General features: G+C 39.8%; 2 protein-coding genes across 3 annotated transcripts; both read left to right on the forward strand.

Annotated features, from left to right (window-relative positions):
• The first annotated feature begins 2,037 nt into the window (after positions 1-2,037).
• Positions 2,038-6,249, forward strand: angptl6 (angiopoietin-like 6). Of its 2 annotated transcripts, XM_072368422.1 has the most exons (8): positions 2,038-2,245; positions 2,729-3,219; positions 3,313-3,450; positions 3,544-3,751; positions 4,658-4,851; positions 5,259-5,529; positions 5,612-5,836; positions 6,175-6,249. In XM_072368422.1, the coding sequence occupies exons 2-7, from the start codon at positions 2,755-2,757 to the stop codon at positions 5,794-5,796; spliced, it is 1,461 nt and encodes a 486-aa protein (XP_072224523.1). In that variant the 5' UTR covers positions 2,038-2,245; positions 2,729-2,754; the 3' UTR covers positions 5,797-5,836; positions 6,175-6,249. The 2 variants fall into 2 exon arrangements, with proteins under 2 accessions (XP_072224523.1, XP_072224522.1); XM_072368421.1 differs by lacking the exon at positions 6,175-6,249 and having other exon boundaries at positions 5,612-5,912.
• A 21-nt stretch (positions 6,250-6,270) lies between these two features.
• On the forward strand, positions 6,271-10,829 carry LOC140272912 (intercellular adhesion molecule 1). The gene is made up of 10 exons (XM_072368420.1): positions 6,271-6,352; positions 7,401-7,664; positions 7,762-8,079; positions 8,208-8,510; positions 8,627-8,881; positions 8,968-9,288; positions 9,369-9,605; positions 9,691-9,915; positions 10,053-10,316; positions 10,411-10,829. Exons 1-10 carry the CDS (start codon positions 6,301-6,303, stop codon positions 10,593-10,595), a joined length of 2,424 nt encoding a protein of 807 aa, XP_072224521.1. The 5' UTR covers positions 6,271-6,300; the 3' UTR covers positions 10,596-10,829.
• Positions 10,830-11,218: the final 389 nt, after the last annotated feature.

An 11,218-nucleotide genomic window follows, 5' to 3' on the forward strand; every position in this document is an offset into this window, starting at 1 on the left:
CGTCCGTGTTTCTCAAATATAAGTTCCTAGCTGTTCTGGTGGTCAGCGGTCTATCTACGTCATTCTTGCAGTTCATCCTTTTGGCCACTAAAAGGAGGTATTAATCAGCCATACGGTCTATGATTTTAATTTAGTCAATATGTAAGATTCGGTATTCACAATAAACTGTGATAAAACAGATATCAACACTGAAATAAAGTACTGTAAAACCTTCTAAACATTTTGTTCAATTATTGTCATTGTGATTATTTTTATCAGACAATAACTTATTTTGAATACTTGGCTCCTAGAATTTGACAAAGCACAAGTAAATAAAGTTTAATGTTTAACGAGTAAATAAATCAGTACATTTTCATCACTGTTAATTATAAAAATGTCACCTACTTAGTTGGGAAAACATTATCAAACATGCAAATGTTTGTCTTATGTATAAGATTTTACGTGACCTTACTTCTCTGCTCTGGCAGTTTATCAGCATCTAACAATAGATGTGTATGGACTTTCTCTGTCCAATCAGCTATAATCGAACTGGATGCTTACAATTTATTTAAAGTTAATTTGAAAAAAAATATTTATATATATTATATATATATATATATATAATTAGTTTGTATTCACCGAAAGTAACTGAAATTCTGGAGAGTTTTGGTGTCCGCAGCCACCTGTCACTGTATTTGTTCATCTAGTTTTCCGTGTGTGTTAAATTTTTACATTTGTACAGGTTTGGCATGCTAATATTCAACATTGATTCTAGTTTTCTCTTTTATTCTGTATTTTGTGTACTATATTGATCTATATAACACTGCTATCATTTCATATTCTGTTTTGGGGTGAATTTACCATTGGTATGGGCACTACAGATTAAAAATAGCCTTTTGGCTAACTCTGGCACATTTAGAGTTATGTAAGGGATCAAATACAAGTATGGCAACAGTGAAAAGGGAGCAAGCAAAAGGCTTGCTTTCTTTTTAAAGTGCAAAGCAATCCTAGAGGACAGGATGTATATTTGCGGCATGGGAGGAGTTGCTGTCAAATTGCACACACAGCCACCTACCCACACACAAGCACACACACACAATCAAGTCAAGTTTAGGTGTGGTCTTTTAGCAGTAAGGAGCTATTATTTTGACAGATGATGCAATGCCAGATGTATTGATTCACTGTTATAGCTCTGGTGTGAAATGTGCCTTAAACAGTCCAAACCAAGCCTCACCGTATGTGTGTATGTATTGCACAAGTGATACCTATAACTCCGAGATTATTGGCCCATCTGATACACTGATGCTAGAAGGCCAACTGCAATAATCATTTTTTGAGGGTCAATGCTGACATCTGAAGCTTTAGTGACATAGCTCTAAACATTGCTAGCCTCATGCTATCATTAAACACAACATTCTGATGAAAGCATCAGCAGAAGCTGCAGAAATTACATTAAAAGCTAAACAACTAATTTTCAAACAGTTTTGATGTTTTTATCGGATTGTACAATATGCTCCCACCTCAAACCTGATCAGCTTTGCTATCACAGTGAATGTGACTCTCCCAGTTCTGTGTGTGTTTATCATTATTATTGCATACACTATAAAAGTACTGTAGCAACACCTACTAACAAAGATTCACTTGTGAGGTCAGTTAAAGGAGAAACTACTGTGTAGTAATCCAGGCATACTAGAACATGTGTCCCTGTGAAAGGCTCTGATGCTTGTGTACAGTACAACAAATGTTCTATTAAATGTTTCCAATGAAAAGACAGTCACAGTTTGCAGCATGAATAAGGAAGGTCAGTTTTTAAGGTCAGTTAAAATCCATGAATCAAACTACAGATGCCTCAGTGTTAAGGTGAAAGATCTGGTTTAGACCTTTGTGGGATTGAATCTGTGGCAGGATCACAGGTTGATGTCAGAGGGAGGAGACATCCAGATACCTCCTACACTGAGCACCCAGCTAAACAACAAGGACTGGGAGGTGGTGACTTTGGGATTGTTTATAAATTAGCTGTCTCTTTCTTTGGAGATCCTGAGACAGAAAGTGTGCAGATGAGGAGCAAGTGTTGCATTCTGCATCAATTCAGCATTTACAGAGAGCCACTTGCAATGTTTGGGCAACTTTGTGGAGGAAGCAGCTAATTTATGCATCTCTTTATTTGAATATTTGATTCTTTAAGTCCTAATTTTCCATCTCTGTGTACTGGAAGCTGCTATCTCACATTAGAACAAAGCAAATACAACCATTTTCAACTGCCTCGGTAAGTTACAATTGATACCATGTTGTGATTAATTTAGTTAATTTCTCATTTATTTTTATTTGACTTGTCTATGCATTAAAATGATGATAAGTATCACTGCAAACAGACCATGTTTTTACTGACACAGTTCTAGATTTCCATTGATATGTCAGTGATATCCTATTTGCATTGTTTATGGTGTTGACTGTGGTCGTTGTGGGGTAAACTGTTCTGTTGACTGTGAGATGGAGGTGTGTTGATTTTGCCTGGTTTGTGTTGACCGTTGTCTCTTGAGAGTTGACATGTCAAGTTCCAGCTTGGTGGGAATGTGTGTGCTTAAACGTTGGCAACAAAACATCTATTGAACAGACAATGTCCACATAAGATTCTTAAAATGCAAAAATTATGTTTGTGTTTAAAAAATTTCAGAAATGCCTCTGAGTGCTGCCCTTTTTTGTGTCACTGTCGTGGCAATAATAATGAAGTCTTCTTCTCCACTACCAGGTTTTCCTCAGAATTTTAACAGATTCATGGACAGGACACTGACAATAAGTCTGACTCTTTTCCTCACACTCTGTGTGGACACACCAGAAGCTGGTGAATGGAGGGAGGGAGCCAATGGCGAGAGCAAACGCTCAACGCGTTCTTCAGACACTAAAGCAAGTCGTTGCTCCTACACCTTCATTGTTCCACAGCAGAAACTTACTGGAGCTCTGTGTTTAAACACACAGACTGCACAGACAAACCACTCTGAGGTGGCATCACTGCAGATGGAGCTCAAACGGCAGCAGGAACAGCTGGAGAAGCTCCAGCACCAACTGGAGCAGGAAGGGTCTCTTGCTATGGAAGTAAGAGCCCTGCGCAAGGAGAGCAACAGCATGAATTCTCGCATTGCGCAGCTCTATGCCCAGCTGCTACATGAAGTTATCCATAAGAAAGACCAGACTTTGGAACAGCAAAGGGTGGAGAGCCTCTTACTAAATGCTACAACACAGGTGAGCAGAAGACTACACAGACAACTACAACCTTTTTAAATCAGTATCAAATGATCAAAAATGATGCCTAATGGGAGTGGTGGGACATCTTAGGCACTGCAGGTGTCCAGTAATTACAAGGAACTGGAGAAGAAATACGGAGCCCTGACATCCACGTTGAGCTCCCAAAACCAGTTGATTGCTCAACTGGAGAAGCAGTGTCAGTGCAGGGACTCGAGTCAGTCCTTTCTGGTAGGGAACATATTGCTCTGCATGTTGCTGATGTAGGCTGAGTTCGTTCACAGGGACTGACAGCTGTGTGTTGTTTTGTGTTGGTCTGAACAGGCAATGACCGAGGCACCAGAAAGCAGGTCTAATGTGCATCGTAATTACAGCTCTGAAGCCAACAAAATGACTAATGAAGTTCAAAGGGACCAAAGTGCTGCACCATTACAGCAAGCAAAGACAGGGGGAGTTCCTTCCGTCCCCACCATTACCACCAGCATTTCTACAGAGGCGCCCTTTGCTAGTTTTCCTGTCACAAAATCTCCAGGTACATCTGTGGAAAACACATCAGCAGCACCTGATTAGACTCAGAACTGTGTGTATAAATGTGTCAGTCTTGTGTCATGGTTATTTAACTGCTGAGACACGCAGCAGAAGCTCATGGAGTCAGTGACCTGCTGGTAGAAGTCTTATCTTCCTGGGAAAGCCTAAACAATGTCAGCTTGCAGCTCTTATCAGAGTACAAGCTTCATAAGAAACACATATGCGTAATCACATCCTCTACTGGAGCTTTAAATGACACTTCTAGCATAAACTTAGACATCTGGAATGTTTGGAATTACAAAGTATAGGCTTTTAGTGGTCTTTTTGAGAGGTTAGCAGAACCAAAGTGACTCTATTATCAGTGTGACTCAGCGCAGCCTAAAATGTCAGACGAAAGAGGGCAGATTGCCAAATCTAGCTCATGTTAAAAGGCTTGTCATGGGAAATCATTGGTCAGTATCACACAGTGTGGGAGAATATCCGTATGTATATATTTTGTCTTTGCAGATTCCTATGTTCATCTAATCTCTGAGACACTGAACATGTGCTGCAGAGAGAATTCTTCAGCTCCAGATAGATAAATTGAAGCTGCAGTACATCTTTGATCCTCCTGCCTTTATGACAGCAGTATGAGACACTCCGTGTACAAATTTCACAGACTGAACTAAAGTCTGTTTTAAAACAGTGGGTTTGAGACAAATAAAATTCTCAGAAGCTTTTATTTCAGTGACTAGAAAACTCTGTACTATTAGAAAAGTTTGACTTCTCAGAATATTTTTTATATAATTATTTTTCAGCATTGTATTTATTATCTGTTTTTTTTATTTTTAATTTTTAATTTAGGATATCTTAATATGAAATACCAGGACAGTATATCTGCATAACGGCTGCATATGTTCCCCTGCCTCAGGGCCGTGGCGGGACTGTCAGCATGTTCTGGACTCTGGTGAGACTGCCAGCGGTATCTACCTGCTTCGCCCGCACAATGCCAACCGACTCCTGCAGGCCTGGTGTGAGCAGAGTCATGCGCAGGGAGGTTGGACAGTCATCCAGAGGAGACAGGATGGGTCCGTCAACTTTTTCAGAACTTGGGAACAGTACAAGGTGACCTCATCCACCTTCTGAATTCTGGAAAACAAACTGTGTGCTTATTGTTATCATGGCAGAAACAGGAACAGGCACTTGGCACATATCTGTAAGGCTGCTGCATGCTTTAATTGTAAATGCAAAGGTAAAAAGAATCCTAACATGCTTTATGGTATTGGTCATAAACCAAAGTATTTGACAAATTATTTTGTTAGTTATTATTTGTTATTGATATCACTTATAACCTCTTTAGACTTTTTCTGAAATCTACACCTGAAAAAAATGCAAAACAGCAAGGCCTAAATGAGCATCTGTGGGCTATTGACACTTGGGAGAGTATTATGCATTCAGCACACTCCTCACATGTTCAAAAGGAAAGGAATTCCCGCTGAGTAAAACTAAAGCATTGTATTGGCATGTTACAGCAAGGCTTTGGGAATCTGGATGGAGAGTACTGGCTTGGCCTGGAACACCTCTACTGGCTGACAAAACAGGCCAAGTATAAGTTGCGCGTTGCCCTGGAGGACTGGCAGGGTCGGCAGGTCTATGCAGAGTACGACAGCTTTCACCTGGAACCAGAGAGTGACTGGTACCGTCTGCGCTTAGGACAATATCACGGCAATGCAGGGGACTCCCTCTCATGGCACAACAACAAGGCCTTTACCACCCTGGATCGAGACAAGGACAGCTACACGGGTCTGCCCCTGCTCAATAGTTCTTTGTCCTGAGGTGACCTTTTCTGCTTATAACTGTTTATTTTCTTCTGTTGTGTCACCAGGTAACTGTGCTCATTACCAGAAAGGGGGGTGGTGGTATCACATGTGTGCCCACTCCAACCTGAATGGTGTGTGGTATCGGGGCGGACACTATCGAAGTCGCTACCAGGATGGGGTCTACTGGGCAGAGTTCCACGGAGGGTCCTACTCTCTCAAACGAGTTTCCATGATGATCAAACCAACATAGTTGTATTATGAACATGTGCGAGGGAAACACATAAACTAATGTGACTAACACAGATAAATGGAAAGAACTCTCAAATGTTTTTACTGTGTATGTATAATAAAAAGAACCTCTTTAACTTGAACCCAGTCACTGATCTACGTGTAAAACTTTGTGATAGTGGATGATGACCGAGATGTACCACAAAAAACTGAATAAGCTCATTTACAACAGTTTGAAAACAAGATTTGAAAATGTACTGTGAATGGCTACACAGAATATGGGTGGAGAAAATCGTCACTGTCAGTTGCGCCACAGAGTTTCCTGTTTCCTTTACATCAGGGTGTTGAATTTCCCCTGAACCCTGTTTTCTTTTTCTATCTATGTCTGTGTAACCATCAGTAGCAGGTCATAATCTACAGGGCGAGCTCTGAGCCCAGATTAATCTTATCCAGTTCCTAAAGTTGGACATCCTCTGGACCAACCTGAAATACACCTCACCTTCACCCTCCCACGGGCTGGTCGAGCATGCTGCCTTTCAGGATGTTGGGCCTTTTCTTTCTCACGTTGTTATCTTACGGTGAGTGATAAAGATGCTCTGTAAGAAATTGGTACTGATAATCAATGCTTAATGTTAATATATTGCATAATAATAAACCATATAGTGATAATTATGGGATCTAACTGTAATAGCAGAACTATCACAGTTAATAGTGATATTCGTGATCTAACCCTATTGCAGCATAACTGTAGTTAGTTAAAATAGGGACAAAACTCATTGAAATTGTGAGATAGTTTCTTGCTAGTTTTTGTTTCTATAGCTCCACATGTTGTAATGTGTCAGCAATGCACATCTTGTATCTATACCAGAAAATTATGTTTCATAAAATTGCCATAATCTTTAAACAGGATCAAAACTGTTACGAACCAAGTCTTTGCTTAATTTTTAAACAAGACAAAGTGAAACACAATGAAAAAGCTGACGATGTGAATACATCTTTAAGATTCTAAAAAGGGAGGGGTAGCTGTTATAAGGTTTGTGGTATCTGTTCTAACAGATAAAAGTGTGAACTGGGCTAGCAGCACAAACTGGGTGTGGTTTTTGATAACAAAGTAATAGGATTGCTTAGCAGACCATCTATAGACTTTGTAGAGCACAGGTGGCTTTCAGTGCATTTACATTCCATAAATGCTTGAACAGCATTGTACATAAAGAGAACCATCAACAATTTTATTCGAATTCAGCACCACCAAACCAAACTTTATGTGTCAATAAACCACAGTGGTGTTGTTTCCTTTTCTCCAACACTTGCTCTGTTGCTGAGGACACGTTTCCTAAATGGTTGTGCTTTCTAGCCAGGCTTTTGCAAAGACTATTAGACCTTGATACGCAGCCACTCTAAATATTGTTTACTCTTAGCATTTGATTAAAATATGTGTACTTTTATATGTACTTTTAATGCACATTGTCTCAATCCAAAGTGGATTAGCACTGATTGATGGTTAATTTGTTGGTAAAGTTTGCCTGGAAACTTTATAAATACGACAGCATAAAATTCAAGCATTAGTAATTTGAGCCACAAGAGTGCAGCAAAGTCTGCTTTACACTGTTGTTTGTCTATTCACAGGTGCACACAGTACATGCCCCTCAGAGGTCTTCCTGCATCCTCCAGTGATTATAGAAGAATATGGGAGAGAAGTCTTTATAAACTGTAGCCGTCAAAATGTAGAGATGTCCCTGTGGGTTGGAGGCGAAGTCCTTAAAAATCTTTCGGGAAGAGCTTTAATCCAACACCGTATCGCACTGACAGAATGGAACCTGACTGCAGAATGTAGAATACAGCTAAATGACTCCCATGAATGCATCAAAGCGTTTGATATTACTGTATATAGTAAGTATAATTTCAAAAGAATTTAAAGCAGTGAAGAGATATATTTAAACAATATTAACAGTAACTAACAAGATTTTTATTGATTTTGTTTTGATAGACAATCCAAAGGTCATTCTCTCTATAAAGCCTGAACATACTGAGGGGGAAGAAACCCATTATGAACTGAAGTGTGATGTCATCGATGCTGCTCCTGCTCAAAACCTCAAGGTCACGTGGTACAAAAATGATCAAATCTTTGCAAATAACGCTTCCTCAGAAACAACCAGAGCACCAGTAAACGAGTCCTTTACTCTGAGATTCAGCATCAGCAAAGGAGAGAACAATACTAGGTTTAGGTGTGAAGCCAAGCTGGACTTTGGGGCAGTAAACCAACTCAACCCTGTTGTTTCTCAAGAACACAATGTTTCTGCGCTCTGTAAGTAAACATCCTGTTTCCAAACTTTCTTTTTTTTTTTTTCAAATTCTTAGCTTTGAAAACAACAAATGTTGTGTGGTTCTCTTTCATGACTTATATAAACAAATTGCCTTTATTTGCCTCTTTAGATGCTCCTGAGCTCACCAAAAATCATTCAAATGAAATCAGAGTCTATCAGGGTGAGAACATTATCCTGACCTGTGAAGTCAAAGGGAACCCTCCTCCTGTCTTTTACTGGACCACTAATGGGACTATTATCTTCGAGGACACAAACAAGCTTGAAATAATTCAACAAAACCACAGTGCAATCTACACATGCACAGCTACTAATGAACTCGGAAACGTAACTGTAGAAATTAATGTTTCAGTGACAGAAAAGCCCGAAGATGCCGACCCTGCAGCTACGCCCACTGCCGAGGCAGCGGCACAAGGTATACATCTATATTTGCTTTACAACATACATGTTTTGATCATCTTGTTGATGACTGATTTCTTATAGTGCACCAAATCAAAGATCCAATTCAATATGTTTGCTTGTGATTGACAGATTGCTCCCTGATCCTGACACCCTCTGAAGCTGTGGTGAGATTTGGAGAGCCAGTTGAAATTAACTGCGCAGCTGTCACAGATGTTCTTGGAATGGGTTGGGAGGTTTCAGTTGCAGGCAAAGGTTTCCAACAACATGTTAAAAACTTAACCTGGAAGGTTGAAAAACTTGAAGAATGGAAAGTACAGCCTATATGCTATGTCTCCCTGGGAGAGGATAAACAGTGTGAAGCCAAGCCAAATATCACTCTTTACAGTAAGTGCAATTTAAATATTTTGTCTTCAACATGATTTTCCAATAAAGTAATTATGTTAATTAGTTAAATAACTTTTCATTCACAGAGATTCCAGATATTGTGTCAGTCTCTGCAGTGGATCATGGTCCGATGATAGAGGGCAGAGAGTATCAGCTAAGATGTGATATAAAAAATGTGGCGCCTGCACAGCTCCAAGTAAAGTGGTACAAAGGAAATGAAACTCTGTTCACAGAAGACAAAAAACTACCCATTGCGACTCCATTCAATGTGTCATCACACTTTAACATCACTCCTAAGAGAAGTGACAATGGATCAGTAATTAGGTGTGAGGCTGAGCTGCAGTTAGGACCCAAAGGACCCGCCCTCCATCCTGCTGCCTCAACACCTTACATTGCAAATGTGCAGTGTAAGATTCCAAGACATCATTTATTCATTTTTAGAACACGAAATACAAACTTTGAATTAATATGCTCTGTTTGTTTGTAGATAAACCCCTCTTCAAAGCCTGTCCAGACAAATATAAGGGCACAGAAGGGAAGTTCACTTTGCAAGAGTTCCCTTGTGAAATTGATGCAAACCCACCTACCAGTATAAACTGGTACCACAACGGTAAAAGTGTCAGTTCATATGAGCCACTCAAGAGAACAGACTCTGGAAACTACATGGCTGAGATTGTCAATATCATTGGCAAGAGTTCCACTCCTGTTTCTATTACAATTGAATGTGAGTGCATCGGACTTCCCATATCTTTACAGTATACACATTGCTCTGTTATTACTTATTCTGAAATATATTGTGATTTTCACAGATGGGCCTAGTTTTTCCTGTAAGGGGGAGTATGAGGTTAATGAGAACGGAGCGTTCAGAAATCTCTGTGAACCAGAGGGAGTACCTCCACCCAGTATTACCTGGTTCAAACATGAAAACATGATCTCCCTCCAGCACTGGACAAAGGAAGACAGCGGAGAATACTCCCTTAAAGCAACCAACCCCCATGGAACAGTCGAACACAAGTTTAATCTTACAGTTTTGTGTATGTTTTCATTTTTACAATCAAATTTACTGTCTTTTATCTGTATTTTGTTCATAGTTTATGTTAACAATTTAAAGAGGAAAAAAAAGGTACATTTGACAACACTTTTTTTTTTTTAAACTAAAATTTTTCCACAGACGCTCCTGAGTTCACGGATGGAAATACCACTGTGGAGTTTATCCAGGGTGGAAATATGACGTTGAATTGTAGTGCCGTGGGCAACCCCAACCCTGCAATCCACTGGGACTACCAACCCTGCAGGAATCTGAAAAATTCCACTGTGGGGCGCTATAAGATCATCACTGTCACGGGAGCCACGTCTAACAATGCTGGTGTTTACAAGTGTGTTGCCACGAATAAAGTTGGGACAGTGACAAGATCTTTCACGCTGGTGGAGAAAGGTATGATTAACTGTAGATTACAGGAGAAAAATATGTATGGCATCAACGACACATGAATGTTGTTTCAATTCTTGTTATTTTTTTTGTCCTACAGATAAAACCAGTGGTACCCCTAATTATTTGTGGCTCATAATTCTGCTTATGATCACCATCATCATCATCTGCCTGATAGTCCTCCACCGCTCCTACAAGAAAAAACAAGGACGCTATAGTTTTGTTAGGAACCAAGATCCTACAGCTATCCCCTTGACTACAAAGTCTGGTGCAGTGCATGCTTAGGTTGGAAAACTGAACTGGATGGCAAGAGCTGGCTGGAAATGCATTTTTTCTTCTTTTGTATAAATCAAGCTCATCTACATACACCTGTAGATAGTAAACATGTTGTCTGTACAAATGCTGAACATATGTTTTGCTGAACTTTAGAAAGCCCTTATCTCAATGCTTTTACTTTTTTAATTTCATAGTGAGGGTTTGATTAATTCCAATGCTGTAGATCAGCTCCCAGCTTTTGAATGTGTAAAAGCCTGTGGGCCTTAAATAACATTACAATACAGTTGACGAATAAAGACTACCCAGAAATAACTGACTCGAGACTGATTTTAATAAGAAAACGACATCGTACCCAGTTTCCATGCTTCACCTCTCATGACTCTCATACGTCACTCATGACTTGAATCTTCTTTGATCGTGTCAGTCTGTCAGCATCCTGTGTTTTGCAGAATCTGCCTACAACATGGTACATCACTCCCTCATGTGATAAACTCCATGTCATATTTGAGGTGGGGTTGTCGAGGGTCTTCTCTCGGGCTAGCGCAAAATCTTCCGACTTCAGGATGATGATGATATATTCATAAACCAGGAAGAGGATGGTATCGATTTAAAAAATGTAATTTGAACCAATC

This window comes from Leuresthes tenuis, unplaced genomic scaffold (assembly GCF_036924035.1).
Source record: "Leuresthes tenuis unplaced genomic scaffold, fLeuTen1.0.hap1 SCAF_17, whole genome shotgun sequence".
NCBI lineage: Eukaryota > Metazoa > Chordata > Actinopteri > Atheriniformes > Atherinopsidae > Leuresthes > Leuresthes tenuis.

Bases quoted from the DNA above. Each gene is read 5' to 3' on its own strand.
- angptl6 (XM_072368422.1), top strand. From the start codon at position 2,755: ATGGACAGGACACTGACAATAAGTCTGACTCTTTTCCTCACACTCTGT. The intron at 3,220-3,312 runs GTGAGCAGAAGA...GGGACATCTTAG, and splicing joins TACTAAATGCTACAACACAG to GCACTGCAGGTGTCCAGTAA. The intron at 4,852-5,258 runs GTGACCTCATCC...GGCATGTTACAG, and splicing joins GAACTTGGGAACAGTACAAG to CAAGGCTTTGGGAATCTGGA.
- LOC140272912 (XM_072368420.1), top strand. From the start codon at position 6,301: ATGCTGCCTTTCAGGATGTTGGGCCTTTTCTTTCTCACGTTGTTATCT. The intron at 9,289-9,368 runs GTAAGATTCCAA...GTTTGTTTGTAG, and splicing joins TTACATTGCAAATGTGCAGT to ATAAACCCCTCTTCAAAGCC. The intron at 10,317-10,410 runs GTATGATTAACT...TTTGTCCTACAG, and splicing joins TTTCACGCTGGTGGAGAAAG to ATAAAACCAGTGGTACCCCT.